Source organism: Salvelinus alpinus, chromosome 8 (assembly GCF_045679555.1).
Source record: "Salvelinus alpinus chromosome 8, SLU_Salpinus.1, whole genome shotgun sequence".
Classification (NCBI taxonomy): domain Eukaryota; kingdom Metazoa; phylum Chordata; class Actinopteri; order Salmoniformes; family Salmonidae; genus Salvelinus; species Salvelinus alpinus.
Window position 1 is genome coordinate 65482165 of NC_092093.1, and position 25449 is coordinate 65507613.

Genomic DNA, 25449 nt, shown 5'->3' on the forward strand with positions numbered 1-25449 from the left:
CCTTCTCTCTGTCTCCCTCCAGGTCAGTATACTCCTGGTAACCCTTCTCTCTGTCTCCCTCCAGGTCAGTATACTCCTGGTAACCCTTCTCTCTGTCTCCCTCCAGGTCAGTATACTCCTGGTAACCCTTCTCTCTGTCTCCCTCCAGGCCAGTATACTCCTGGTAACCCTTCTCTCTGTCTCCTTCCAGGTCAGTATACTCCTGGTAACACCTCTCATTCTCCCTCCAGGTCAGTATACTCCTGGTAACACCTCTCTGTCTCCCTCCAGGTCAGTATACTCCTGGTAACCCTTCTCTCTGTCTCCCTCCAGGCCAGTATACTCCTGGTAACACCTCTCTCTGTCTCCCTCCAGGTCAGTATACTCCTGGTAACACCTCTCTGTCTCCCTCCAGGTCAGTATACTCCTGGTAACCCTTCTCTCTGTCTCCCTCCAGGTCAGTATACTCCTGGTAACCCTTCTCTCTGTCTCCCTCCAGGTCAGTATACTCCTGGTAACACCTCTCTGTCTCCCTCCAGGTCAGTATACTCCTGGTAACCCTTCTCTCTGTCTCCCTCCAGGTCAGTATACTCCTGGTAACCCTTCTCTCTGTCTCCCTCCAGGCCAGTATACTCCTGGTAACCCTTCTCTCTGTCTCCCTCCAGGTCAGTATACTCCTGGTAACACCTCTCTGTCTCCCTCCAGGTCAGTATACTCCTGGTAACCCTGGTGTACTACATCTACTACATCTATCAGTCCATTCTGACTCTGGAGGTCGTTGACCTGCTGCAGCGACACGACTTCAGGACGCATGTGGATGTCAGCTTACTGTCTACCTGGGAACAGGTGAGAATGGGAGAGAGTGAGGTGTGTGTGTGTGTATGATGATGATGATGATGATGTTGATGAGGCCTCTGTATCTCCAGCACACCCATACACTGCGTGGCATACTGCTCTTCCTCCTGGTGGTGCGGTGTATGTGTTTGTCGGGGGTTAACAGAACCATGGCCGCCTCAGTGACTCTACTCAGACTCGCCTTCTCCAGACTCCTCTGGCCAATGGTAAACAACCCACAGACACAGCACCTTCTACCTTAACTACAAACAGTCCGCATGGAAACTATTTAAAATATAATAATCCTAATTTAAATGTTTTTTTTAAAAGAAGTTTCAAGTAACAGTTCAGTAGTACAGTTCAGTACTTCAGGTAAAAGTGAATTGGTTAAAATTCAAGAGGTCATTATGTTTCTAGAGTGTGTGCTTATGTTTGTACCGTTTCTATTCTCTCCCCAGCTGTCAGGAGTTGTCCTGTTGGTGGCTCTGTCCTCTGTGGGAAACCTGCTGCTCCTGAGAAGGTCCTGGGGGTCCAGCTCCCTGCCCCACTCCGTCTTCACACTCCTGTCTCTCTCCAGGGGCCAACTGGGCTCCAGGGCCCCCTCCCTGCCCATGGCCTCTCAGCCCCACCAGCTCCACAGCCCCAACAGCCTGTCTTTGTCTTTCTACCATGGAGCTCTCTGTCTCACCCTCACTGTGGCCTGGACAGCAGTGGTACTCATTAAACCTTTTGAAACACTTTTTATAATACTGTTTTTGTCAGGTGTGTGCGTACTGGTAGCGAAGTCAGGTGCAGGAGAGCAGAGATTTGTGAACAGGCGCACACATTATTGAGGCAAAAGTGCAAAACGCGCAAAAACAGTCACAATAATTATGTTTAACAATAAACATCTTTGTGAAATACCACGGGAAAAACAAACCAGTCTGGCGCGTCAACAACAAACACGTAACACAAACAATCTTACACAAAGACATGGGGAACAGAGGAACAAATACATGTAGATTGATTGGGGAATGAAAACCAGGTGTGCAGGGACAAGACAAAACAAATTGATACATGAAAAATGGAGCGGCGATGGCTAGAAAGCCGGTGACGTCGACCGCCGAACGCCGCACGAACAAGGAGAGGAGCCGACTTCGGCGGAAGTCGTGACAGTTTTGAAACACTTTTTATAATACTGTTTTTAAACATTTGTGTTTGATAAAATCCTTGACATAAATCAACTCGTTTCCCAGGCGATCCAGAGACAACAAACATACACGTAGTCTACCCTACAGTACTGTGTGTATACATCACCCTGTACTTTGTTGTTGCTTTATCCAGCCCTAGCAAGCTACATCAGTCTGCTGTAAACCCTCTGCTCCTGTCTGTTTGTCTGTCTCTAGTTGATTGGAATCGTCTCCTCGTTAGTGAGAGCTGCTAAACTAGCTGGTAGGAGGAGGAGCCTACTGACTCTCTGTGACGTGGTTGGCTACGTCAGGGACCGGGCGGCTGTGCTCATTGGCCAACGCAGACAGAGATGGACAGATAGCCATGCCCACAGGAGAGTGAGTGACCTTTGACGTCCATGCTAATGTCTGAAAGATAGTTTTGAAGATAGGACTGCTTTGCTTTGACTGTCAATGAAAGCAGAGAATAACCTTGTGGTTTAGATTGAGGTATGGAAGGGGTTAACTGGCTGATATATTTTTTTTCTCCTCAGAGTTTTTACCTGGAGGAATTTGAGTGCCTGGTGGATGAGCTGCAGTTTAGACTAAATGCCTTCTCTAACAGTCTGCACCACACCCTACCTCCTAAAGATATCTTCTTCCCCACCCAGAGCCCGTCCAGCCTGGCTTCACAGGTGGGCACACCTGGGTGTCTCACCCACACTGTCTGAACCAACCTGCCAGTGTATATATGATTTAGGCATAACCTTTGAATATGTAAGCCTCTGTGAAGCAATCTAGGTTGAGTTACTTAGACATGTCCCACTTTCAATTTGAACTGGCCACCATCTCATGAGCTGTCTCTGACTCCAGCACAGTTTTAAGGGTGTGCGTTTCTTTTGTAGCGCTCTGCTGCCAGTGAAACAGCACACATGACTGAAGAGACACTTCTCAATGACCCCCCTGACATCACCAATCTCCCACTGACCTCCAGGGAACACTCACCTGACGCACACCACTACAGGTAAAACCACAACTAAATATAATTCACATCAAAAACAGCATGAGCCTGCCATAGAATGGCAGAGGTGATTCACTGAACTATGTTCGCCCAGTGACTACTTGATTATTTGAGTTTATGTTTAGGCTTTAGCTCAGTTAGCTAGCATAGCCCTAAGTCACTCAGATGGCCTGGGTTGTTAACCAGTTGTTTTTATTTCCATCCCAGGTCTCAGCTTGAGTTGGAGACCCTCCACCATCTGCAGCAGTCAGGCCAGAGGAGGCAGACCCCAGCCCCAGCTGGGGGACTCTCAAGTAGGGTAGGGACATCCGGCAGTCCCCTGCATTGTGGAGCACCAGGGAGGAACTCCCGAGAGCACCCATCAGACAGAAACCTCCAGAGCTCCACCTCCATAGGGGGGCCAAGCTACCTCTCCTCCCCAGATTCGGTGCACCTAGCTGAGGCTCGGACATGGGACAACATGCCTCAGATCCAGAGCCTAACAGGCTGGATAGATAATCAGCTGGTTAAGACTGTGATTCTGGAGAATCAGATCAGCCACTGGACCACTGTCGGTCGGTCTGGTAAGAAGAGCCACAGAAGTCCCAGAAACACCCAATGGGCTACAGTAGAGGGGCCCAGCTCCAGATATACCACTGCTTCTGGGGTGGTGGAGGGCCATGGAGGGCCACACAGGGCTGTGGTGGAGGTTATGGTCCATGGGTGCCCGGAGACTGAGCCAGAGGAGGAGGGATTCCTAGGGACAGTCAGACAGTGCTGGGGTTAACACTGTATGGCGAGTCTAATGAATGAATTATCTTCATCAATATGCTATTCAAGAGGGATATTTTGAAAAAAACATGTTTAAATACTCTGTGTGGAGGGAATCAGGCTTATTTACAAGTATTCAGTAGGCCACTGCTTGTGTCACCATGTCTATTTTCAAAAACATTAAATTAACAATGTGCCCTGGTTGTAAAACAAATAAATAAATGGTGTGTAAAATACATTCTCAAATAAATGGTGTGCAGGATAGGGTGAGGGGAGCGCACACTGTTTCTTGAAAGAATGAACATTACAACATGGCTCACTGACTAACCAACTAATATGCTTACAGGACAGTTGCATTGTTGCAGCAATCCAGAGACCTCCTTGCACAATAAATAAATAAACCTCTTCATGATCCTGTTGATATCAAAAGTACTAGTACAACTTTTTCTTGTTTTATGTTCACTCACTGTTGAAAAACAGTAGTCCATTCAGTCCAATGACATTACAACAATTGGTAAAGTATCCAATGACACCCTCGAACGTACAGGATCCAGGAATTAAGTGGCGGTACGCAATTGGAGGAAAACCGACGATGACAGCCAATTAGAACGTGGCAAGTCAGACAAATTCAATTTCAGGAGGTGGGGAGCGTGGTTTCTGAAGTCTTTCTAGTTTGTATGAAACCATAAGACAAAGATCAGTTTAACGCCACTTCAGGAATGATCAAGCGCTACAGAGATTGCTAATAATAGACACATTTGATTATATTTATCAGTTACTAGCTTAAAGGGAGAAGTCTCACTCGTTACACGGATAGCATCCCATTGGAAAACCTGACAATGAGAAAGATAGCGCTGCTGCTAATTGTCTTGCTTGGCGTTGCCCACTTTGCCACTGTTATCCAATGTGAAGAAGATGGTAAGTAGCTAGCTAACGTTAACTAGTAATGAATTAAGTTAGCCAGGTCGTGTACACGCAAGTTAACTGGCTTCTTCTGTCGTTATAATTAGCCAGTCAGCTCGTATTCGCGAGCTAGTTGGGTAACTAGTTAGCTAATTATTAACTGATGGCTAGCTTTTATAGAATGTTGTGCGTGCACGCGCACTCTGTAATGTTACAGCATGGTTTTGTTTAGCTCTTATCATGACTAATTCCATTGCATAACATTGGGTCATTGGACATCCCATGTATTTAACCTTGTGAGGAAAGTGCCCCGACGCTGCACAAATGCTCAGTATAAACGCAAATACACCTTGCACGCGATACAGTTTTGGAAAGATTTGGAACTTAACTCTCATAGGAATGAAAAAAAATTCTAATACTAAAGATACAATTACTGTACTCAGTGTAATCCATCCACGGGACAGGTGTGGCATATCAAGACCAATACACAGGTGCATCTTGTGCTGGGGAAAATAAAAGGCCACTCTAAAATGTGCAGTTTTGTCACACAACACAATGCCACAGATGTCTCAAGTTGAGGGAGTGTGCGATTGGCATGCTGACTGCAGGAATGTCAGGAGAGCTGTTGCCAGATAATTTAATGTTAATTTCTCTTCAATAAGCCGCCTCCAAGGTTTTAGAGAATTTGGCAGTATGTCCAAACAACTGCAGAACACGTGTAACCATGCCAGCCCAGGAGCACAGCTGGCTTCATGTGTGGGATGGTCTGGCAAGCAACCCGGACAGCTGATACAACTGTGGGTTTGCACAACCAAAGAATTTCTGCACAAACTGTCAGAAACCGTCTCAGGGAAGCTCATCTATGTGCTCATCGTCCTCACCAGGTTCTTGACCTGACTGCAGTTCGGTGTTGTAACTGACTTCAGTGGGCAAATGCTCACCTTCGATGGCCACTGGCATGCTGGAGAAGTGTGCTTTTCACAGATGAATCCGTTTCAACTGTAACGGGCAGAATACAGACAGCGTGTGTTTGGGTGAGAAGTTTGCTGATGTCGATGTTGTGAACAGTGTTCCACGGTGGGGTTATGGTATGGGCAGGCATAAGCAATGGACAACGAACACAAACACAATTGCATTTTATCAATGGCAATTTGAATGCAGAGATACTGTGATGAGATCCTGAAATGGTCACACCAGATACTAACTGGTTTTATGATCCACCCTACCATTTTTTTAAGGGATCTGTGACCAACAGATGCATGTCTATATTCCCAGTCATGTGAAATCCATAGATTAGGGCCTAATGAATTTATTTCAATTTACAGTTCATACAGTTGAAGGAACTCTAACTCAGTAAAATCTTAGAAATTGTTGCATTTATTTTAGTTCATTGTATGTTCCATGCTTTCAGCTGAGAACCCAAAAGGTGGGCCTGCTGTAAGCTCCCCAGGGTTTGAGAGCTAGGTTTTGTTGCAACGCAAACCCAACTGCGCTGTCCTGACTTGTTGCTATACGTTCTGTGGATTTCAGTGTTATCAATGTTTGCAGATGTAGCAGAAGTCGATGAGGTTGATGACAGTGACGATGAGGAGGATGAAGATGATGGAACAGAGGTGAAGGATGAGAACGGAGTGTTGGTCCTGACCGACAACAACTTTGACACGTTCATGGAGGGCAAAGACACTGTGCTGGTTGAGTTCTATGCCCCATGGTAAGTTTGCGTAAAGGGAGAGTTGACAATAAGTCAATATTTGTCAGTCATTGGCGACGTGTCCATCCACATCTATTGTGCGGCTCTTGGTAGCTGATAATGCAGTGTGAAAACCGGAAGGCCTTCATCTCAAATGCATGGGATATATGCACCATTGAAATCATTTTCCCCTTGATTGACACTTCTCTAATCTGTTCTCCCCTCTCCCAGGTGTGGCCACTGTAAGCAGTTTGCTTCTGAGTATGAGAAGATCGCCCAGAGTCTGAAAGAGAATGACCCCCCAATCCCTGTGGCCAAGGTGGATGCGACCAAGTCCAGTTCCTTAGCAAGTAGATTTGAGGTGTCGGGATATCCCACCTTCAAGATCATGAAGAAGGGGGAGCCTGTGGAGTATGATGGAGCCAAGAATGAGCAGGGTAGGACAACCACTAACAAGACTGAGCTGGTAGCCTGGCTGTCTCTGTTTCTGTATTTGACTACGCTAGTACATCTTGGCCTTGTTTGACTAAAGCGGAAACGGACTGGTACACAGGCTACTATCTTAGTTTCACTTCAGTAGCATTGGTAATGTTATAACTGACTGAAACACAATCACATTGTGGCTCGAGTGAAAGAGGTAACCCAGCCGGACTGGATTGCAACCCCCTTCCAGTTTCAGTTTAGTAACACTATTAATGTGGGAACTGTGGTTGTGTTTCAGCCATTGTGGCTCAAGTGAAGGAGGTGGCCCAGCCAGACTGGAAGCCCCCTCCTGAGGCAACCCTGGTGCTGACCAAGGACAGCTTTGACGATGTGGTCAACAACGCTGACATCATCCTGGTGGAGTTCTACGCCCCATGGTCAGTCAGTCCACCTCCAGACAACGTTTAGGATGCTTCTCAATGATCTAGTCACTTCATGTCCTTGTCTCCTCTTCTTCATCTGCACTGGTCTGATGCATGAAATCTATCACTTCCTTTGTGGTTTCTATCTAGTAAAGGAGTGGAGGTGATTAAAATAGCTTTATATGAAGCTTCATGACTGTTGTTCCTGCCTAACGAAGCGTTATGGTGCTATTTTAACTGTCCCTCCAGGTGTGGCCACTGTAAGCAGCTGGCTCCAGAGTATGAGAAGGCAGCCAAGGACCTGAGCCAGCGCTCTCCTCCCATCCCCCTGGCGAAGGTAGACGCCACCCAGGAGAAGGACATCGCCATCCGTTTCGGGGTGTCGGGGTACCCCACCCTCAAGATCTTCAGGAAGGGGAAGGCCTTCGACTACAACGGACCCAGAGAGAAGAGTGGTATGTCCACACTTCAGACTGTTTCAGACACTACCCAATAACTAAATATATCTGCTAACATTATGGATTTTAGTACGTGTCCCATTGTAATGATATAGCCAAGTGTTCTAACTATTCTGTGTGTTCTCTCTGTGTAGGAATCGCTGACTATATGAGCGAGCAGGCAGGGCCTCCCTCCAAGCAGGTGCAGATGGTGAAACAGGTGTCAGAGTTTATCAAAGATGGTGACGACGCTGTCATAGTGGGTGTGTTTTCCTCGGACCAGGTTACGACCTACGACCTCTACCTAGAGGCCTGTAAGTATTCAATCATTTTTAATTAACAATGCTTTGGTGTACACAGTGCAGGGTTCACACAAGGTGCTTCAAGTACTTGAATTTGGTACTGGCATACTTTGAAAATCTGACATTTTCTCAAGTTGGTACTTTTATTTAATCCATTTTAGAATAAGGTTTTAATGTAACAAAATGTGGAAAAAGTCAAGGGGTCTGAATATTTTCCGTATGTATAAATTAACGAGACACCTGTGATTCATGCCTGTCTCAGTGGACTAATACATTGCAGAGGCTGCGAGGATGGCTCACCAGTAGTACGTTTACCATTAATTCCCACTTCTAATCTACAATGTTTGTTTGGTTACAGTAATTTGTTAATGTATTCAATTATTCGTTTTTTACCGTTCTCATTGTCTGAATGGACACTTAGTTTGCGGACTGCACAACCTAGGCTACACTTGTGAGGAACAAGTTTTTTTCATTCATTTACATCTCGTTCTTGGTACTTCATAGTACCAAAACATTACCTCATCCAATGGCATATGTCAATTCTAGATACTTCCATCTCAAATACACTCCCTCCCTGGACAAGCTCACTGAGTATATGACCTAGAAGTCACTCTCCTATCTCAAGATTCATGCAACATCAGAGGGGTAATACAATGGTTCCAGACACTGCCATACTACTCCCCCCAATGGGAAAAGGAGGGTGACTGGCGTACAGACATTGTGGAGCCCTTCACATGGTTTAACAGATACATTCACATATGAAGACAATGTTCCATTCTGATATTCTGCATATTACCAGACATGTAAAAGACAGGCCTGACCTCTCCCCTCTCTGGGCCCCAAGTGACTTTTCCCTAGAGAAGAAAGGAAAATGCAACTGCCGACAGTATAGTCCAAAAAGAGACATTCTAATGACAAGTATTTCACATAAGCATATTATGAAAGTAAATAAAACATCTTATTTATTTATGTTACCTAACTAATTCTGATTCAGCTAGGACAGTGCTCTTGTCAATGTTGCGTAAGGATGCGTACCAGTTTACCCATAGAAGTAGGCCTAGGCTACCTGGCCTGCGCGTAAAATGTAGGCCTATACATTTGCACATCTGATAGTATTTCTGATTGTCTTAAGCTCCACAGTGATGGTGAATTCTCAAATGTTTTTCTTCACCTCAAACGGCACGTAATCAATCTGTTTTTACATGCATTAAGACTACGTTGAGGAACTTGTCAATTTGTAAAATCTTTCCAGCTCTTTTGATAACCACTCAGCACGATGGGAAAGGGGGGTGGGTGTCATGCTCTGATCCGGTGGAAACATAATAAAATAGGCCCACCTGATTTACTTATCCCTTGCACAAATAGCCTACAGCTTTGTCAGTCCAGAGCTCACTGGCACAGGAAACTGAGGGCCAAGAATATTCTATACAGTATTGCAAGTTTGCTAGCACCAGCTTCAGGCTGGACCAAGTTAATAGTTGATACAATGTTTAAAGTTCCTTGTAGACAGGCCAATGTGATTCATAGGATATTTCTTTTTATCAGAGTATTTTCTACCTGCAAGCTACACTGTTTCTATTTGTTGGCTTTATGGAGGCTATTTTTACATTGTTGGCAATAGAATTTACTTTTAGAATTTTGATTAACCACTTGATGATTTTCAGATACGAAGACTTTATTATAAATTAAATTGAACTGTTCCACGGAAATGTGCATATGACAATCATAACTGGCACGCAGTTTGGTAGGAATGGTAAGATAAATTGGCATTCTAAATGGGAAAGGTTGATGACTCTTGTTGTAGACATGACATACTGGTAACTTCAGGAGCTTACTGGCAGACTCTGCCAAGGCCAGCTGGAAGAGGTTCGGGAACAGTTAAAAAAAAAAATATATATATATATTCTTCTGGTTAGGCTATCTTGATCTTGCTCCTTGTCATTTGTGTGTCTTGATTATTTAATCAGTGTGCTTAAAGCATAAGACGAGCTCAGTAGCCTACCTACAGTATAGTTGATTTTCTTCAAACATATAGGGTGTGTCTATAGAAAACTCCACGTTTTTAAAAATGTTTTTTTTTTTGTCTGGGACAGCCCTATAAACAACATATTATTGAGTAGAACTTGTAAGGTTCCCCATGAGGTTGTGGGGATGAACTTTTACAAATTGATGGTCCTTGAAAATAAATATTAGTGCTTGAAAAAATACTTAAGTCCTTGAATTTGACTTGCCACGGTCTGTACGAACCCTGCGTATGACTATACATAGCATGCTATATGTTTAGTATTGAGGGTGTATAGGAAATTCCTTCTCTCCTGGTGAGGCTTTCTAAAAGGGATCAATAGTGATTGTATTGTACTCCGTGTTCCCCTCCTATCTGTCCTCCCAGGTCATGTTCTTAGAGAGGACTTCAAGTTCCTCCATACCTTCAGTTCAGACTTGGCCAAGCTCCTCAAGGCCTCCCCCGGCCAGGTCGTCATGGTGCAGCCTGAGAAGTTCAGGTCCAAGTACGAGAAAGCTTCACACACACTCACCATCAAAGTAAGTCTGTCCACAAGGTTTGTGCGTTTGTCTAACCTCAGGTAGACTTCAATGAAGCATGCTCTCCTGACCTAAGAAAATGCTGAAATGATTTGTGCATGTTTAATGTTGTAAGATGTTCTCATAACCTGGCCTGGCCTATCTCTCCTTTTCAGGACTCCACAGAGGTGTCTGAGGTGCAGGACTTTTTTAAGAAACACATCCTGCCACTGGTGGGTCACAGGAAACAGAGCAACGACGCTAAACGCTACACCAAGAGGCCGCTGGTCGTTGTCTACTACGGTGTGGACTTTAGCTTCGACTTCAGGAAAGGCAAGTGTCCTCAACCCCATATTTCCTAGGTTGTGTGAATATTGTCTAAAGCTGCGTAGCTTCCATAATACCTTGTCATGCTGAAGAGCTGGAACAAAAGCCTGCACTACCAGTAGCTCTCCTCCAGGACCGGCGGTTGGAGAACCTTGGCGGTGTTAATTGGAGCTCATCTCATGCCTCATGTCTGATAACCCCTTCTATTTCTGTTCTAGCCACCCAATTCTGGAGGAGCAAGGTTCTGGAGGTGGCCAAGGATTTCCCAGAATACACCTTTGCCATCGCTGATGAGGAGGACTACTCCGATGAGCTGAAGAGCCTGGGGCTCAGCGACAGCGGGGAGGAAGTCAATGTGGGGATTCTGGGAGATGGTGGCAAGAAGTTTGCCATGGAGCCTGAGGAGTTTGACTCTGAGGTGCTGAGGGAATTCATCATGGCCTTCAAGAAAGGTGAGCTTTACAGCAATTGTTATAAAATGTCAGGACTTTAAACCACAACATGTTGTATTGAGTTACATATTAACCTGAGTTGAGTACCTTGTCTGCAGCCAGCCAAATATAATCAGTATGTGACAGGTCTTCATTGCCAATATCATGTAATGGACTATACATTAGTGTCCATTGGTCACCATGTCTGTCCATTCTTGTCTCTCGCTCTGTAGGCAAACTGAAGCCTGTCATCAAATCCCAGCCGGTGCCCAAGAACAACAAAGGCCCTGTGAAGGTAGTGGTTGGAAAGACCTTCGACGACATTGTCATGGATACCAAGAAAGACGTCCTGATCGAGTTCTACGCCCCGTGGTGTGGTCACTGCAAGAAGCTGGACCCCGACTACACCGCCCTGGGCAAGAAATACAAGAACGAGAAGAACCTGGTCATTGCCAAAATGGATGCCACGGCTAACGACGTGCCTCACGACAGCTACAAAACAGAGGGCTTCCCTACCATCTACTTTGCGCCTAGCAACAGCAAGCAGAGCCCAATCAAATTTGAGGGTGGGGATAGAACCATAGAAGGATTTAGTAAGTTCTTGGAACAGCACGCCACAAAGTTATCACAGAGCAAAGATGAACTTTAAAAATCTCTTTCTGAGTAGGCAAGAACTTTAACCATGCCAGTGTAGAGACTACAGGTTCTAGGTGCCCTGGAGGAGCCGAGGGAAGACTGTCAATTCCAAATCAACCCTTCCTAGCCCCTACACCCTAGCCACCTATGTGCAAGATGGAGCTACCACCATATGTATCCAACCCTCTCAGATCTCCACTAGGGCCTAGTGTTTAGGGGGTCGGAGTTGATTTGTGTCCCCACAGAGGGCTGTTACTGAGTTTCTCTGATTTACCAGATGTAAAATAAAAAAAATCTAAAAAGAAATCTGATCAAATCAAGAGATTCTGCTTTTGTTTTCCATGTCTAAAAGCATGTAAGCACTGCGAGTTCTAAGCCTTTTTAAATAAAGCATGAACTGATGTGGTAGTTGTGTGTACTGAGTGGTGGGGTGCATAATTCTTATCCTTGTCAGCTGTACTGAGGACAGGATAGGTGAAAGCAAAATTAAGGAATGTTGTCTGTCCTATTATATAGGATGGGAGTATTCAACTCTTACCATACAAGGTCCAGAGCCTGCTGGTTTTCTGTTCTACCTGAACTAATTGCACCCCGTCTAAATCATCCCCTGAATAGAGGTTATTATATTCTATTAAGATTAATTGATTTTAGTTTCAGTTTTTAGATTCACTTTACTACTATGTTTTATAAAAACATTTAGCTTTAGTGTTGGACAGATGTGTGGGAGGCTAGGCTCCATGTATGTGTTGTATCATTTTTGGGGATGTCCATTCCTGCAACTGTGGGGCATTAATGCATAAGGTGATGGGTCAGGTCATAGGTTAGGTTTAAAGGTAGACTGCAAGAATACCTAGATGCACGACATAAACTAGTGAGTCAATATCTGCAACAACCAGGAGGGTTGAAGAGCGACGCTAAACTTCTCCGCTGTTTTGGTATCATAGCTGCTGTGTGAAACTTGCACATGCACAGATACTCCGTCTGACAGAGTGCAGTCTTGCATGTTCTCATCTCAATGGCCGTTTTCGAGTGGATCAATTTGAAAGGTGGTGACCTATTTTGGGGATAAAAAAATTGTACAACTTGGACCAACATGTCAACTGCATTAACTTTACAAAAATCATGTGATCAAAGATGACGTTTTGACTGCAGTCGCTATTCAAGTTCATCCTGCAGGGAACGCCTGCATTGCGTGAGACTCTATTGTCAACCAATCATTAAGGTGTTTTTATTTGACCCACACGAATGTGACCAAAGACATGACTGAAACAACCAATTTGCACGGTGTACAGTAGATATATATACAAATGTGATATGAGGTTCTCACTAATTGTACAATGTCCACACATGGTTTCAGATTGTTAGTATGTGTGATATAGAATGGCAACACTCATGTTTCCTTTAGGGAGTGGATGAAATTTACACAATTGTTACCTGATGGAAAATGGGGGATGGTCATGTTTTTACATTTCAATCAGGGGGAGGGTCATGTAATCCGTTACTCCCCGACCATAAATTACATGTAATCTGTTACATGTAAGGGATTACAAAAAAATGAACTAATCTGTTACGTTACCAGCAAAACTATTGTAATCAGATTACAGATACTTTTGAAGAACTAGATTACTTCGAGGATTACTTTTAAATTCAGAAAGCATGTTTGAGGAAAAAAATCTTTGACACTTGTTTTCTCAATGACATTGAGAAAGGCAGAGCCCCACCTGTTTTGAGACCCACATTTTTTGCAAAAACATATAAATATATATTTGGGGGGGGCTTGCCTGTTTTGCATGTATTTTGGCATTAATACGTGTCACATATCGGAAATGTTTGCGAACAATGTAAAAAAGTATATAATTGAGTTAATAACGCCGCATACAAACATGGTCTCTTTTTTTTGTTTTCTTGAGTAAGGAAGCTCCGAAATGCAGGTGTTTCAGCCTAGCTCAGTGTTTTCTGTGGTGGTGGGGCGGGCCAGCAGAAAATAGGAGCATTGCGCCGTGATTGGCTCAGTGTTCTGTCACTCATGGGGACCTTACGCAATTGCCAAGCTTAAGTGCTTAGAAAGGGTAGACATCCAACATTTCAGCCCTTTGGGTCCTGCCATAGAGTTATATTACAAGTGCCCTTCCAAGAAGGCTCAGGGTCATTGGCCACAGAAATTATGTAAAATCACATATGTACAGTAGCTTTGATTGGACTGATGTCCATGTCAACATCTTACTTTCACAATCTTAGCTAGCAGTCATCATGAATCAAGTCTACTGGCAAATCCTTTTTAATCCTTGTCATATGAAGAGAAATAATGAAGAAAAAATATAGATAAAATGTATCAGTGCTCATCGGCCATTGGACATAAACATTACACAACAATTTGGAGATCGTAAATTCAACAATGAGTCATTTGTAAGGATAGGTGACAGTGGCTAACTGCAAGCATTGCAACTGGGAAGTCGGAAATAAACAGCTCAAAACATTTTGAATGGTCATTCAACTCGGATTTGTAAATCCGGCATCTTTCTCTTTGATGACAAAATTTGCCCACGAAGGACCGCTGCGCCACTTTCCTGTTCAAGCACATCACAACAACGTGAGGCCAAAAATGCTGCTACATAAATTATGTAGGATGCCAGGGAGATATGTATCCTGTAGCTAAGAAAGTAATACTAAGTGTATGTTGTGTAGTAAACTGTTAGTAGCCCATGTGCCTCACCCTAATAATTTGGCCGGTGTATGCTTGTTTACTAACTTTTGTTGTACAGCTTTGACAGTGCTACTGATAGTAGTGGTGGCGCTTGGCTTGCACGTGCAAATTCAGCACACACAACATTCTGTAATAGAATTGTGTTATTTGAGGTGTAAATTTAAAAGCTTATTTAACGTGTCAAATAGTGTTATATGATGTGTATCTTTTTTGACAAACACCCAAAGGTATTTCAATGTGCCTCACCCTAATAATTTGGTCTATTTTAACCTCTTAATTTTTCCTACTGTTCTAACTTGGTGGTGCACATGTAGCCTATAACCTGTTTAAGATAAATGTAATAATTGAATATGGTAAGAGCTTTCATTGTCTGCTTATATGCCCCCTTTAGTTATCCTACGGTTCTGACTTGTTGTACAGGGAGTACACTGTAAGAACTGCCCATGTTCTGAATTCTGTCTCAGTACATTTCAAAAGTGCTGAACAAATAGTTATATTGACTACGTCAGTCCTAGCTCCCTCATTAATGTCTTAATAGAAATTACGGATGGACTCTTATCCGCTTGTCGTCCCCTTATGCCATAGTTTGTACATCTCAATTGTCATTAGAAACCACATTTGTATAAGCAAGTCAGCCATATCAGCTATGTTTTTTTTAAAGGCAGTAAATGAGGCTGAATGAACTGTTTCACTGCCAGACAAGGCTCCGCTGATAGCCAGGTGTAGCAGTGGTAAGGTGTTGGGACAGCTTTAACAGTTTGTGGATACCGTTTGTCAAGGTTATAGTGCAATTAATGTATTGTTTAGTGTCGTGGCTTTGCTGGCAAGCATCCCACCTATTTTTTTGCTAAAATCGCCACTGCATAGCGCATTGATGTGAATCACATTGCTGCTCTCTCATTTAGCTATTTGTGCCTTATGGATTGTGGTTGTTGTGGATGGCTGTTCACAAATCGAAATGTGTGGATCCCAGCCTATGGAATAAAAGTGAGGCTTTTATTGCTCAATATAATTCATGCTGATAAAAAAAAACATGCCTAATGGACACGCTCAAACTCACACACTATTGATTTACTTAAAGGGGCGATCTGTAGTTGCTACATCAATTTTTGGACTTGTAAATTATATATATATACAGTTGAAGTCGGAAGTTTACATACACTGAGGTTGGAGTCATTAAAACTCGTTTTTCAACCACTCCACAAATTTTTTGTTAACAACCTACAGCTTTGGCAAGTCGGTTAGGACATCTACTTTGTGCATGACACAAGTAATTTTTCCAACAATTGTTTACAGACAGATTATTTCACTTATAACTCATTATATCGCAATTCCAGTGAGTCAGAAGTTTACATACAATAAGTTGACTAAGCTTTTAAACAGCTTGTAAAATTCCAGAAAATTATGTCATGGCTTTAGAAGCTTCTGATAGGCTAATTGATCATTTGAGTCAATTGGAGGTGTACCTGTGGATGTATTTCAAGGCCTACCTTCAAACACAGTGCCTCTTTGCTTGACATCATGGGAAAATCTAAATAAATCAGCCAAGACTATTGTATCGCAATTCCAGTGAGTCAGAAGTTTACATACAATAAGTTGACTAAGCTTTTAAACAGCTTGTAAAATTCCAGAAAATTATGTCATGGCTTTAGAAGCTTCTGATAGGCTAATTGATCATTTGAGTCAATTGGAGGTGTACCTGTGGATGTATTTCAAGGCCTACCTTCAAACACATTGCCTCTTTGCTTGACATCATGGGAAAATCTAAATAAATCAGCCAAGACCTCAGAAAAAAAATTGTAGACCTCCACAAGTCTCGTTCATCCTTGGGAGCAGTTTCCAAATGACTGAAGGTACCACATTCATCTGTACAAACAATAGTATGCAAGTATAAACACAATGGGACCACGCAGCCGTCATACCACTCAGGAAGGAGACGCGTTCTGTCTCCTAGAGATGAACGTACTTTTGTGCGAAAAGTGCAAATCAATCCCAGAACAACAGCAAAGGACCTTGTGAAGATGCTGGAGGAAACAGGTACAAAACGAACTATATCCACAGTTAAACGAGTCCTATATTGACACGACCTGAAAGGGCGCTCAGCAAGGAAGAAGCCACTGCTCCAAAACCACCATAAAAAAGCCAGATTACGGTTTGCAACTGCACATGGGGAAAAATATCATACTTTTTGGAGAAATGTTCTCTGGTCTGATTTTTAAAAATTGAGCTGTTTGGCCATAATGACCATCGTTATGTTTGGAGGAAAAAGGGGGACGCTTGCAAGCCGAAGAACACCATCCCAACCGTGAAGCACGGGGGTTGCAGCATCATGTTGTGGGGGTGCTTTGCTGCAGGAGGGACTGGTGCACTTCAGAAAATAGATGGCATTATGTGGCAGGAAAATTATGTGGATATATTGAAGCAACATCTCAAGACATCAGTCAGGAAGTTAAAGCTTGGTTGCAAATGGGTCTTCCAAGTGGACAATGACCCCAAGCATACTTCCAAAGTTGTGGAAAAATGGCTTAAGGACAACAAAGTCAAGGTATTGGAGTGGCCATCACAAAGCCCTGACCTTAATCCTATAGAAAATCTGTGGGCAGAACTGAAAAAGTGTGTGCGAGGAAGGAGGCCTACAAACCTGACTCAGTTACACCAGCTCTGTCAGGAGAAATGGGCCAAAATTCACCCAACTTTTTGTGGGAAGCTTGTGAAAGGCTACCCGAAACGTTTGACTCAAGTTAAACAATTTAAAGGCAGTGCTACCAAATACTAATTGAGTGTATGTAAACTTCTGACCCACTAGGAATGTGATGAAAGAAATAAAAGCTGAAATAAATAATTCTCTCTACTATTATTCTGACATTTCACATTTTAAAAATAAAGTGGTGATCCTAACTGACCTAAGACAGGGAATTTTTATAATGATTAAAGTCAGGAATTGTGAAAAACTGAGTTTAAATGTATTTGGATAATGTGTATGTAAACTTCTGACTTCAACTGTATATATATCCATTGCTCTGTCTATTAATCTGAGAGTGGTTACATTTCTCCAGGCCCATCCCTCAGCTTTTAACCAAAACAGAGTCGGGGCGTCCGTTTTGTTATTGTTTCATCTGTGGATTTGCCCTTTAAACAGCTGCATATTATCAAGATATGAAAGTGTCACCAACAAAAAGTTAAACAATAAGCCTATAGCAAATGCAGCATACGACATTCATTTTTCACACGACAAAAGTACTTTTCAGTAGTGCTGAAAGCATGCCATTCCATGAGCGCAGCATTTATTTTTAAACTCAAATCAATGAGCCCAATCTGTCCTCCATGACAAGAAAATCCTAAACAACACAGTAGGGCTGGCTAATAAGTCCTTCGTTTTTGGAGTTATGCTCAGGTAAAACAATTTGGCTAATCTATACGACCATATCTACAAGTCCTATTCTTGAAGATCAAGGGGTATAACATTTATTGGAATGACTGTAATTCTGATAGACTTTGGTTTTTAATATAAAGATATAATTTGATTGTATTATTATATGTAGTAGAAAGCGATGGGTTAGAAGAAGCCATCTTAAAATGTAACATCCATATATGGCCAGCTATGTAAACTTTAACATAGATTTATCCTGCAATAGATGTCGTTCAATTGGTAACATAAATGTTGGTATTTTTTTAATGCTTCTTAAGGGGAAAGTAATCTAAAAGTATTTTAGATTTTTATTTAACTAAGCAAGTCAGTTCAGAACAAATTCTTATTTACAATGACGGCCAAACCCTAACCCGGACGAAGCTGGGCCAATTGTGCGCCGCCCTATGGGACTCCCAATCACGGCCGATTGTGATTCAGCCTGGGATCGAACCAGGGTCTGTAGTGACACCTCTAGCACTGAGATGCAGTGCCTTAGACCACTGCACCACTCTGGAGCCCTGAATGTAATCAGATTACGTTACTGAGTTTGGGTAATCCAAAAGTTACGTAACTGTAACGGATTACATTTAGAAAGAAACCGACCCAACCCTGTTGTTAATCAATTAAATGTCATATTGCTCAGTGTTTAAGAATTAGTTGCATATTATATATCTGTGTGCCCGATGCTGCACCTCATCCCCGATTCTCTGCTGAGCGCGCAATATCAAGTGCTCAATTAAATGATCCATAGCCTATATATAGGCCTAGACTATACAAAGAGTATGCTCGGAGAAGCACAGGCCAAAGTTATATATTTTTAAAGTACTTCCTTCCCAAGTTTTTGCGCTGCTGGGATGGTGTATATAAAACTAGGTTACACCGCATTACACACGCCAATGGATAGGCTATCACAATCACAAGCCCTTCCCTGCTCTTGCTGATGTGAACCCTTTAGTGCTGCCTAACCAATGGCTGTGCTGTGTATGGTGGCACTTCAGGAGGCAATAAAAGGCTTCTTCCAAAAATATTTTATTTGTCCAAAAAATGCTATATCTGTGTCAGACGGAGAGCGTGAAGATGAGGAGGACTGGAGATAAGCTTGCTACTGCTGTAATTGATTTAAAATAAAAACAGTGTTTCGTTGACCATAATGAAGCTATTTATCAGAGTTATTGACCTCACAATAAGCCATATTCTAGTAATTGACATAACTTACATTACTATCTTAATTTTTAATTTGACTTTAGGCTACTAACATCAAGAGGGCTTTGTGTTGGAGCCAATTTCTTCCTATTCAAGAAATAAGAGGTCGGCCAACCTGTTTGACAGACAAAATTATAGTCTGAAATCTATAGATTTTGTCAGCCAATTCCTTCAGTCACCATGCACTCCTTAAATATCTTGGTGTCAGTGATGTTAAGTGGTTATTAAGTGGTATCTTGGTGTTGGTGTGTTAAGTTAAAACCAGGACTCGAGTTGGGGGGGTGTGTGAAGGTATTGTGGCTTTTGTTAAAGAAAATGGTTACACTATATATACAAAAGTATGTGGACAACCCTAAAAATGTGTGGATTTGGCTGTTTCAGCAACATCTGTTGCTGACAGGTGAATAAAATTGAGTACACCGCCATAAAATCTCCATAGCCAAACATTGGCAGTAGAATGGACTTACTGAAGAGCTCAGTGACTTTCAACATGGCACCGTCATAGGATGCCACCTTTCCAACAAGTAACTTCTTCAAATGTATGCCCAGCTAGAGCTGCCCCAGTCAACTGTAAGTGATGTTATTATGAAGTGGAAATGGCTCAGCCGCGAAGTGGTAGTACACACAAGCTCACAGAATGGGACCGCCGAGTGCTGAAGTGGGTAGCGTGTAAATATCATCTGTCCTCAGTTGCAACACTCACGACCGAGTTCCAAACTACCTCTGGAATCAAGCTCTCCGTTCGTCAGGAGCTTCATGAAATGGGTTTCCATGGCCGAGCAGCCGCGCACAAGCCTAAGATCACCATGCGCAATGCCAAGCGCCGTCGCCCATGCACAACGATATATGGTGTAAAGCTCGCCGCCATTGGACTCTGGAGCAGTGGAAACGCATTCTCTGAAGTGGTGAATCACGTTTCAACATCTGTCAGTCTGGCAGGCAAATCTGGGTTTGGCAGATGCCAGGAGAACGCTACCTGCCCGAATGCATACTGCCAACTGTAAAGTTTGGTGGAGGATGAAAAATAGTCTGGGGCTGTTTTTCATGGTTCGGGCTAGGCCCCTTAGTTCCAGTGAAGGGAAATCTTAATGCTACAGCATACAATGACATTCTAGACGATTTTGTGATTCCAACTTTGTGGCAACAGTTTGGGAAAAGCCCTTTCCTGTTTCAGCATGACAATGCCCCCATGCACAACGAGGTCCATACAGAAATGGTGTGTCGAGATCGGTGTGAAATAACTTAACTGACCTGCACAGAGCCCTGACCTCAACCCCATCGAACACCTTTGGGATGAATTGGAACTCCAACTGTGAGCCAGGCCTAATCACCCAACATCAGTGGCCGACCTCACTAATGCTCTTGTGGTTGAATGGAAGCAAGTTCCTGCAGCAATGTTCCAACATCTAGTGGAACACCTTCCCAGAAGAATGGAGGCTGTTGTAGCAGCAAAGGGGGAACCATCTTCATATTAATGCCCATGATTTTGGAATGAGTATATGATCCCTTATTAATGTTAAATCCACTTCAATCAGTGTAGATGAAGGGGAGGAGACCGTTGAGACATGGGTTGTGTATGTGTGCCATTCAGAGGGTGAATGGGCAAGACAACATATTGAAGTGCCTTTGAACGGCATATGGTAGTAGGTTCCATGTGTAGTTTTGAGTGTGTCAAGAACTGCAACGCTGCTGGGTTTTTCACGCTTAACAGTTTCCTGTGTGTATCAAGAATGGTCCACCAGCCAAAGGACTTCCAACCAATTTGACACAACTGTGGGAAGCATTCGGGTCAACATGGGCCAGCATCCCTGTGGAACACTTTCTGAGGGCAAAAGGGGGTGCAACTCAATATTAGGAAGGTGTTCCTAATATTTTGTACACTTAGTGTATAACAATGCTTTTGTCCGCAATTCTTCATGCTAGAAACAAGCTGTAAAATGTCGTGGAAAGACGTGACTCTGTTGCATATAGAATATATTTGGTTTGTCTCTATGACATGCAGAGGCTGCGTTACAACCTATAGTCAAGGAGATAAATGTGATTCTGTCACTATTAATTGACAATCAATATTTCAGCAGGCTATTAAACAACATACTAACTCTAAATCAGTCAGGATCAAGCCACGTAGCCTACCAAGGCACAAAAATGAATTATTTATATATTATAATTATTTCAAGGCTATAGACTACCATTTATTAAATAAATTGTGAAGCATTTGTTACACGCTAGAGCCCTCAAACTCAACTCTGGACCTCGAAGCCGTTCCACTGCATTTTTTCATTGTTCCCCTCTAACCAGGGACTGATTTAGACCTGGGACACCAGGTGCTTGCAATTAAATATCAGGTAGAACAGAAAACCAGCAGGCTCCGGACTTCGTAAAGTAAGAGTTGAATACCCCTGCGCTAGAGCGCTAGAGTTGAATACCCCTGCGGCAGCAGTGCTCAGCATTTCAGCAACATTCCTATACATTTCGCATTTAGGATCATGTGATGAGATATGCATTCTAATTTAGCCTAGCCCTTTCACACGTACCATCACACGGGTGTGATCGTTCTACAGTGGTCCCTGAAGCGTACGATCACACCCGTGTGATTAGAACACTCATTTAGAACGTTCATTTAGAACGGCCAGTTTCGAATGACGCAACAATCAGCATTTGAGCTGGACACACTTTTTTCAGAAACTATTTACACAAACACAGTCCTTACAAAGTTATGTCCAGAATGTGAGCAGTTTATTTTGGGATGCAATGTTCAGATATTCACAGAAGTATATATAGCATAACACAATCATCCTAACCGGAAAAATGTAGGCTACATTTGTCCAAGCGCTAACTGAGGAAAGATTGACCCAACACAAGCAGTAATATTTTCTAACTCTCGGGTGACATAAACTACAATATGAATTAGCTAATAGCAATTATTATGTATAATTAATCACATCACGGGTGAGCTCACCATTGATCGAAATAATTAGGTAAAACACTTTTGAAATCGAAAGTAATCCGACGATTAGTTTCAGCGCGCAGCCATGCATTTGTTCCTCACAGAAACCGAAGATAATAAGAGAAGACAAGATGAGTTTGGTCTGTTTATAGTATGCATGTTGGAGGTGTGTGTCAATCACTGTCGTTCACATCCCACCCTTCATTTCCGGAAGTCCTCAAAAAATGAGTGAACTCTTACTCCCCTCATTTTGTTATATCATCTTTGGTCAAACAGACGATTACGTGAAACCCAGAATGCATTGTATGTCAACAAACATGGCTACACAGCTGGAATTAGCTTAGCTCATCATAATCAGTACAACCTTCAAAAAAGTATTTTACACACATATGTGCCCATTACAATCTATGCAAGAATCGGAATGCATGATTTGTCACATAGAATTGAAAACATGTGAATAAAACAGTAAATACACAAATAATTGCCACACAAAACATTTTCTGATAGTGATTTATTGAGACAAGTGGCGTGTGCCGGCAGTCAACCACGTACCCTCTCACTCTAAACCATTCAGTGTTGTTGTTTATGTATGTAGATAGTGAGCTAAGCTGTAGCATTAGCAATAACTTTCAAAAGGAGACAACTCACAAATGTGGAAATTCTGGAGATTTTGAGTCTGAAAGTCAGGAATCAGATTCTGACAGTGAGGAGCTGCCCCCCAACCTTGTAGCCATTGAGAACACTGAATCTGAGGACCCCTTGTCCACTGACAAAGTCCCAGTTCCATTAGAAGATGCTGGTGGTGATGGTGGCAGACTGACAGTGGATGAAGTACAGGAGTTCTGTGGTAGCTGGAAGGCTGCCAGCCATTTCACCCCTCCTGGCCCTGCTGATTGTGTTGATGAGTCCCAGTCTGGAGTGCAACGCCCCTTGCCATTTCCATCTGAGGCAGACTGCTTCAAGTTGTTTCTGACAGAGGAGCTGGTGGGAGACATAGTAGAGACCAATCGCTATGCCTTGGAGCTACAGGATAAGAGAGAGCCAGTGTAACGGATGTGAAATGGCTAGCTAGTTAGCGGGTACGCGCTAATAGCGTTTCAATCAGTTACGTCACTTGCTCTGAAACCTTGAAGTAGTGGTTCCCCTTGCTCAGCAAGGGCCGCGGCTTTTGTGGAGCGATGGGTAACGATGCTTCGTGGGTGACTGTTGTTGATGTGTGCAGAGGGTCCCTGGTTCGCGCCCGGGTATGGGCGAGGGGACGGACGTAAAGTTATACTGTTACACCAGGAGTGGGGGGACAACCACAATTAGTGAAATGTATACATTCCTGGTGACAGTAAAGAAGAACTCCCTAAGAGAATACTGGAGCAGAGATCCTATGTTTGCAACTCCCTTCTTTGCCACCCTCTTTTCCGAAGACTGCTTTCTAGTTCTGCTGCTATGACTGCATTTCATCATCAACGCTACTGCCATCCTAAATGACCCGTTATACAAAACAAGAGATGTCAACAGCTGGCAGTAATGTGCCATGACAAACGAGACGTCCATGTCCTCTCCACTGTCCATACAGCAACCATGTCGGCCACAGGGAAGGTGGACCACCTGACGGGAGAGAGAAACAAACCAGACAGAGAAACATCAAACCAGACTGCGTACTTGACTATTACCTCAACCATGTCGGCCACAGGGAAGGTGAACCACCTGACGGGAGAGAAACAAACCAGACAGAGAAACAAACCAGACAGAGAAAGATCAAACCAGACTGCGTGCTTGACTATTACCTCAAAATGAGGGCAGTGGATAAGGCCGACATGATAAACAGCTTTGTGGAATGCACTCAGAAAACGACCAAGTGGTATAAGATATTTTTCCAGGGTAGCGTCAAAATACAACATGCCAATACTTCTGACGCATTTAGCATTGTTTTACAGAGTTAATAGAATAATGTAACTAGCTACATAAGCACGATTGAATATAACACCATAAAAGGTGAGTAACATGAGTAACGTTACCTAGCGTGTCCGCGGTTATAAGGAATATACACAAATATATTATGCTCCATACACACAGTGAGCTACAGTAGAAACGGTATAACACGACACAGAAACTATTATAACGTAATTAGGCACTTACTTTGATAGAAACGCAGTCTGGATTTGAAGATGGGTGTCTGTAGTGACGCCTCTAGCACTGAGACGCTGTGCCACTTGGGAGTCAAAAGGCCAGGGTAGCTTCAACATACAACACATGCTAATACATCCGTGACGCAATTAGCATTGTTTTCCAGAGCTAATAAGACTGTAGTTAGATACCTAAGCATTGAGTATAACACCATACATGTTATGAAATTAGTAACGTTACATCGCGTGTCCGCGGTTATAAGGAATATACACAAAAGCATGATGCTACAGTAGAAACGACATAACACGACATGCAGAAACTATTATAACGTAATAAGGCACTTTGATAGAAACGCACTCATTTCCAAAGTTATTATTGGTAACGAAAACAACTTTGATTGCGATGCAGGCGACAGGTGGAAAATATGAACACGTGTATGCAGGACGGCAGATGAGTAAATGTCTGCAGACTTGAACTGCACAAACAATTGAGAAGTGTTTGGGGAATTTTGTCCGGGTCAGAAATGTCCCAAAAATTTATTGGTCCGCAAAAGTAAAAATGACTACTTTTATGTGAATGAATGAGGCGGAACACACCTCATTTCAAACTGTTATTATAAAATAAAAAACTGTTTAGAAAATAATTTAAAATTGACAAATAAAACAGGCGGCGTGCTTTGGTTTGAGGGCAGCGCAGATTAAATGTACTGTTACATAACAATCACATTCTGGAATTAGAGAGAACGTTCTAACATCACGTGCATAAAACAACTCACGCTGGGGCGGCCGTTAGAGATATTTGGAACTCACGCATGAAAGGGCTAGAAGATACTCTTACATTCCCATGCCATATTCACAGTCAACACAAATCTATTTTGTAACAACAATATCATGGAATAAAATAATAAATTTGAAAATTATATATAATGCTTTTTCTTCAATTCATTGATGATCAGATACTTCAGTTGTAACTGGTTCTGTTGTGCTCAATTTTTACAGTTGACAACTTTAGCACGGTCCCAAACTTAGACTATCCTATTTTTTTTAACAATAGCTTGTATAGAAATCAAAACATCTCTGGTGCTGCTCATTAGTTGTCATGCTCTGTTGTGGTATTATAACAGATTCTGCTAGTTATGTAAAATGATGTAGAATTGCATGAAATGCGTTTATAAAAGGCTATTTTTTTCTCAAACCGCAAATAAGATGATAGATTAATGCAGTGATTTTATTATAATAAAGA

At 42.8% G+C, this 25449-nt stretch overlaps 2 protein-coding genes and 1 long non-coding RNA gene across 4 annotated transcripts in view; 2 read left to right on the forward strand and 1 right to left on the reverse strand.

Annotated features, from left to right (window-relative positions):
• LOC139582325 (polycystin-1-like protein 1) overlaps nucleotides 1-4021 on the forward strand; it is a 41268-nt gene extending 37247 nt beyond the window's left edge. The window contains exons 55-61 of the mRNA XM_071412317.1: nucleotides 685-825; nucleotides 906-1040; nucleotides 1272-1526; nucleotides 2199-2360; nucleotides 2516-2656; nucleotides 2867-2985; nucleotides 3190-4021. Of these exons, the coding sequence (XP_071268418.1) occupies nucleotides 685-825; nucleotides 906-1040; nucleotides 1272-1526; nucleotides 2199-2360; nucleotides 2516-2656; nucleotides 2867-2985; nucleotides 3190-3748 (1512 nt within the window). The 3' untranslated portion in view covers nucleotides 3749-4021. The remainder of the gene's footprint in view (nucleotides 1-684; nucleotides 826-905; nucleotides 1041-1271; nucleotides 1527-2198; nucleotides 2361-2515; nucleotides 2657-2866; nucleotides 2986-3189) is intronic.
• A 307-nt stretch (nucleotides 4022-4328) lies between these two features.
• pdia4 (protein disulfide isomerase family A, member 4) lies at nucleotides 4329-12231 on the forward strand. 2 transcript variants are annotated; one of them, XM_071414708.1, is made up of 10 exons: nucleotides 4329-4650; nucleotides 6184-6346; nucleotides 6557-6762; nucleotides 7047-7185; nucleotides 7420-7625; nucleotides 7763-7921; nucleotides 10299-10450; nucleotides 10606-10762; nucleotides 10975-11208; nucleotides 11421-12231. In XM_071414708.1, the coding sequence occupies exons 1-10, from the start codon at nucleotides 4572-4574 to the stop codon at nucleotides 11834-11836; spliced, it is 1911 nt and encodes a 636-aa protein (XP_071270809.1). In that variant the 5' UTR covers nucleotides 4329-4571; the 3' UTR covers nucleotides 11837-12231. The 2 variants fall into 2 exon arrangements, with proteins under 2 accessions (XP_071270809.1, XP_071270808.1); XM_071414707.1 differs by having other exon boundaries at nucleotides 4357-4650; nucleotides 6166-6346.
• Nucleotides 12232-21853: 9622 nt separating this feature from the next.
• Nucleotides 21854-25126, reverse strand: LOC139583528 (uncharacterized). Its single transcript, XR_011676566.1, has 2 exons — nucleotides 24220-25126; nucleotides 21854-23688 (listed from the first exon to the last, which is right to left on the reverse strand). It is a non-coding gene; the product is annotated as an uncharacterized lncRNA (long non-coding RNA).
• Between the last annotated feature and the right edge of the window lie 323 nt (nucleotides 25127-25449).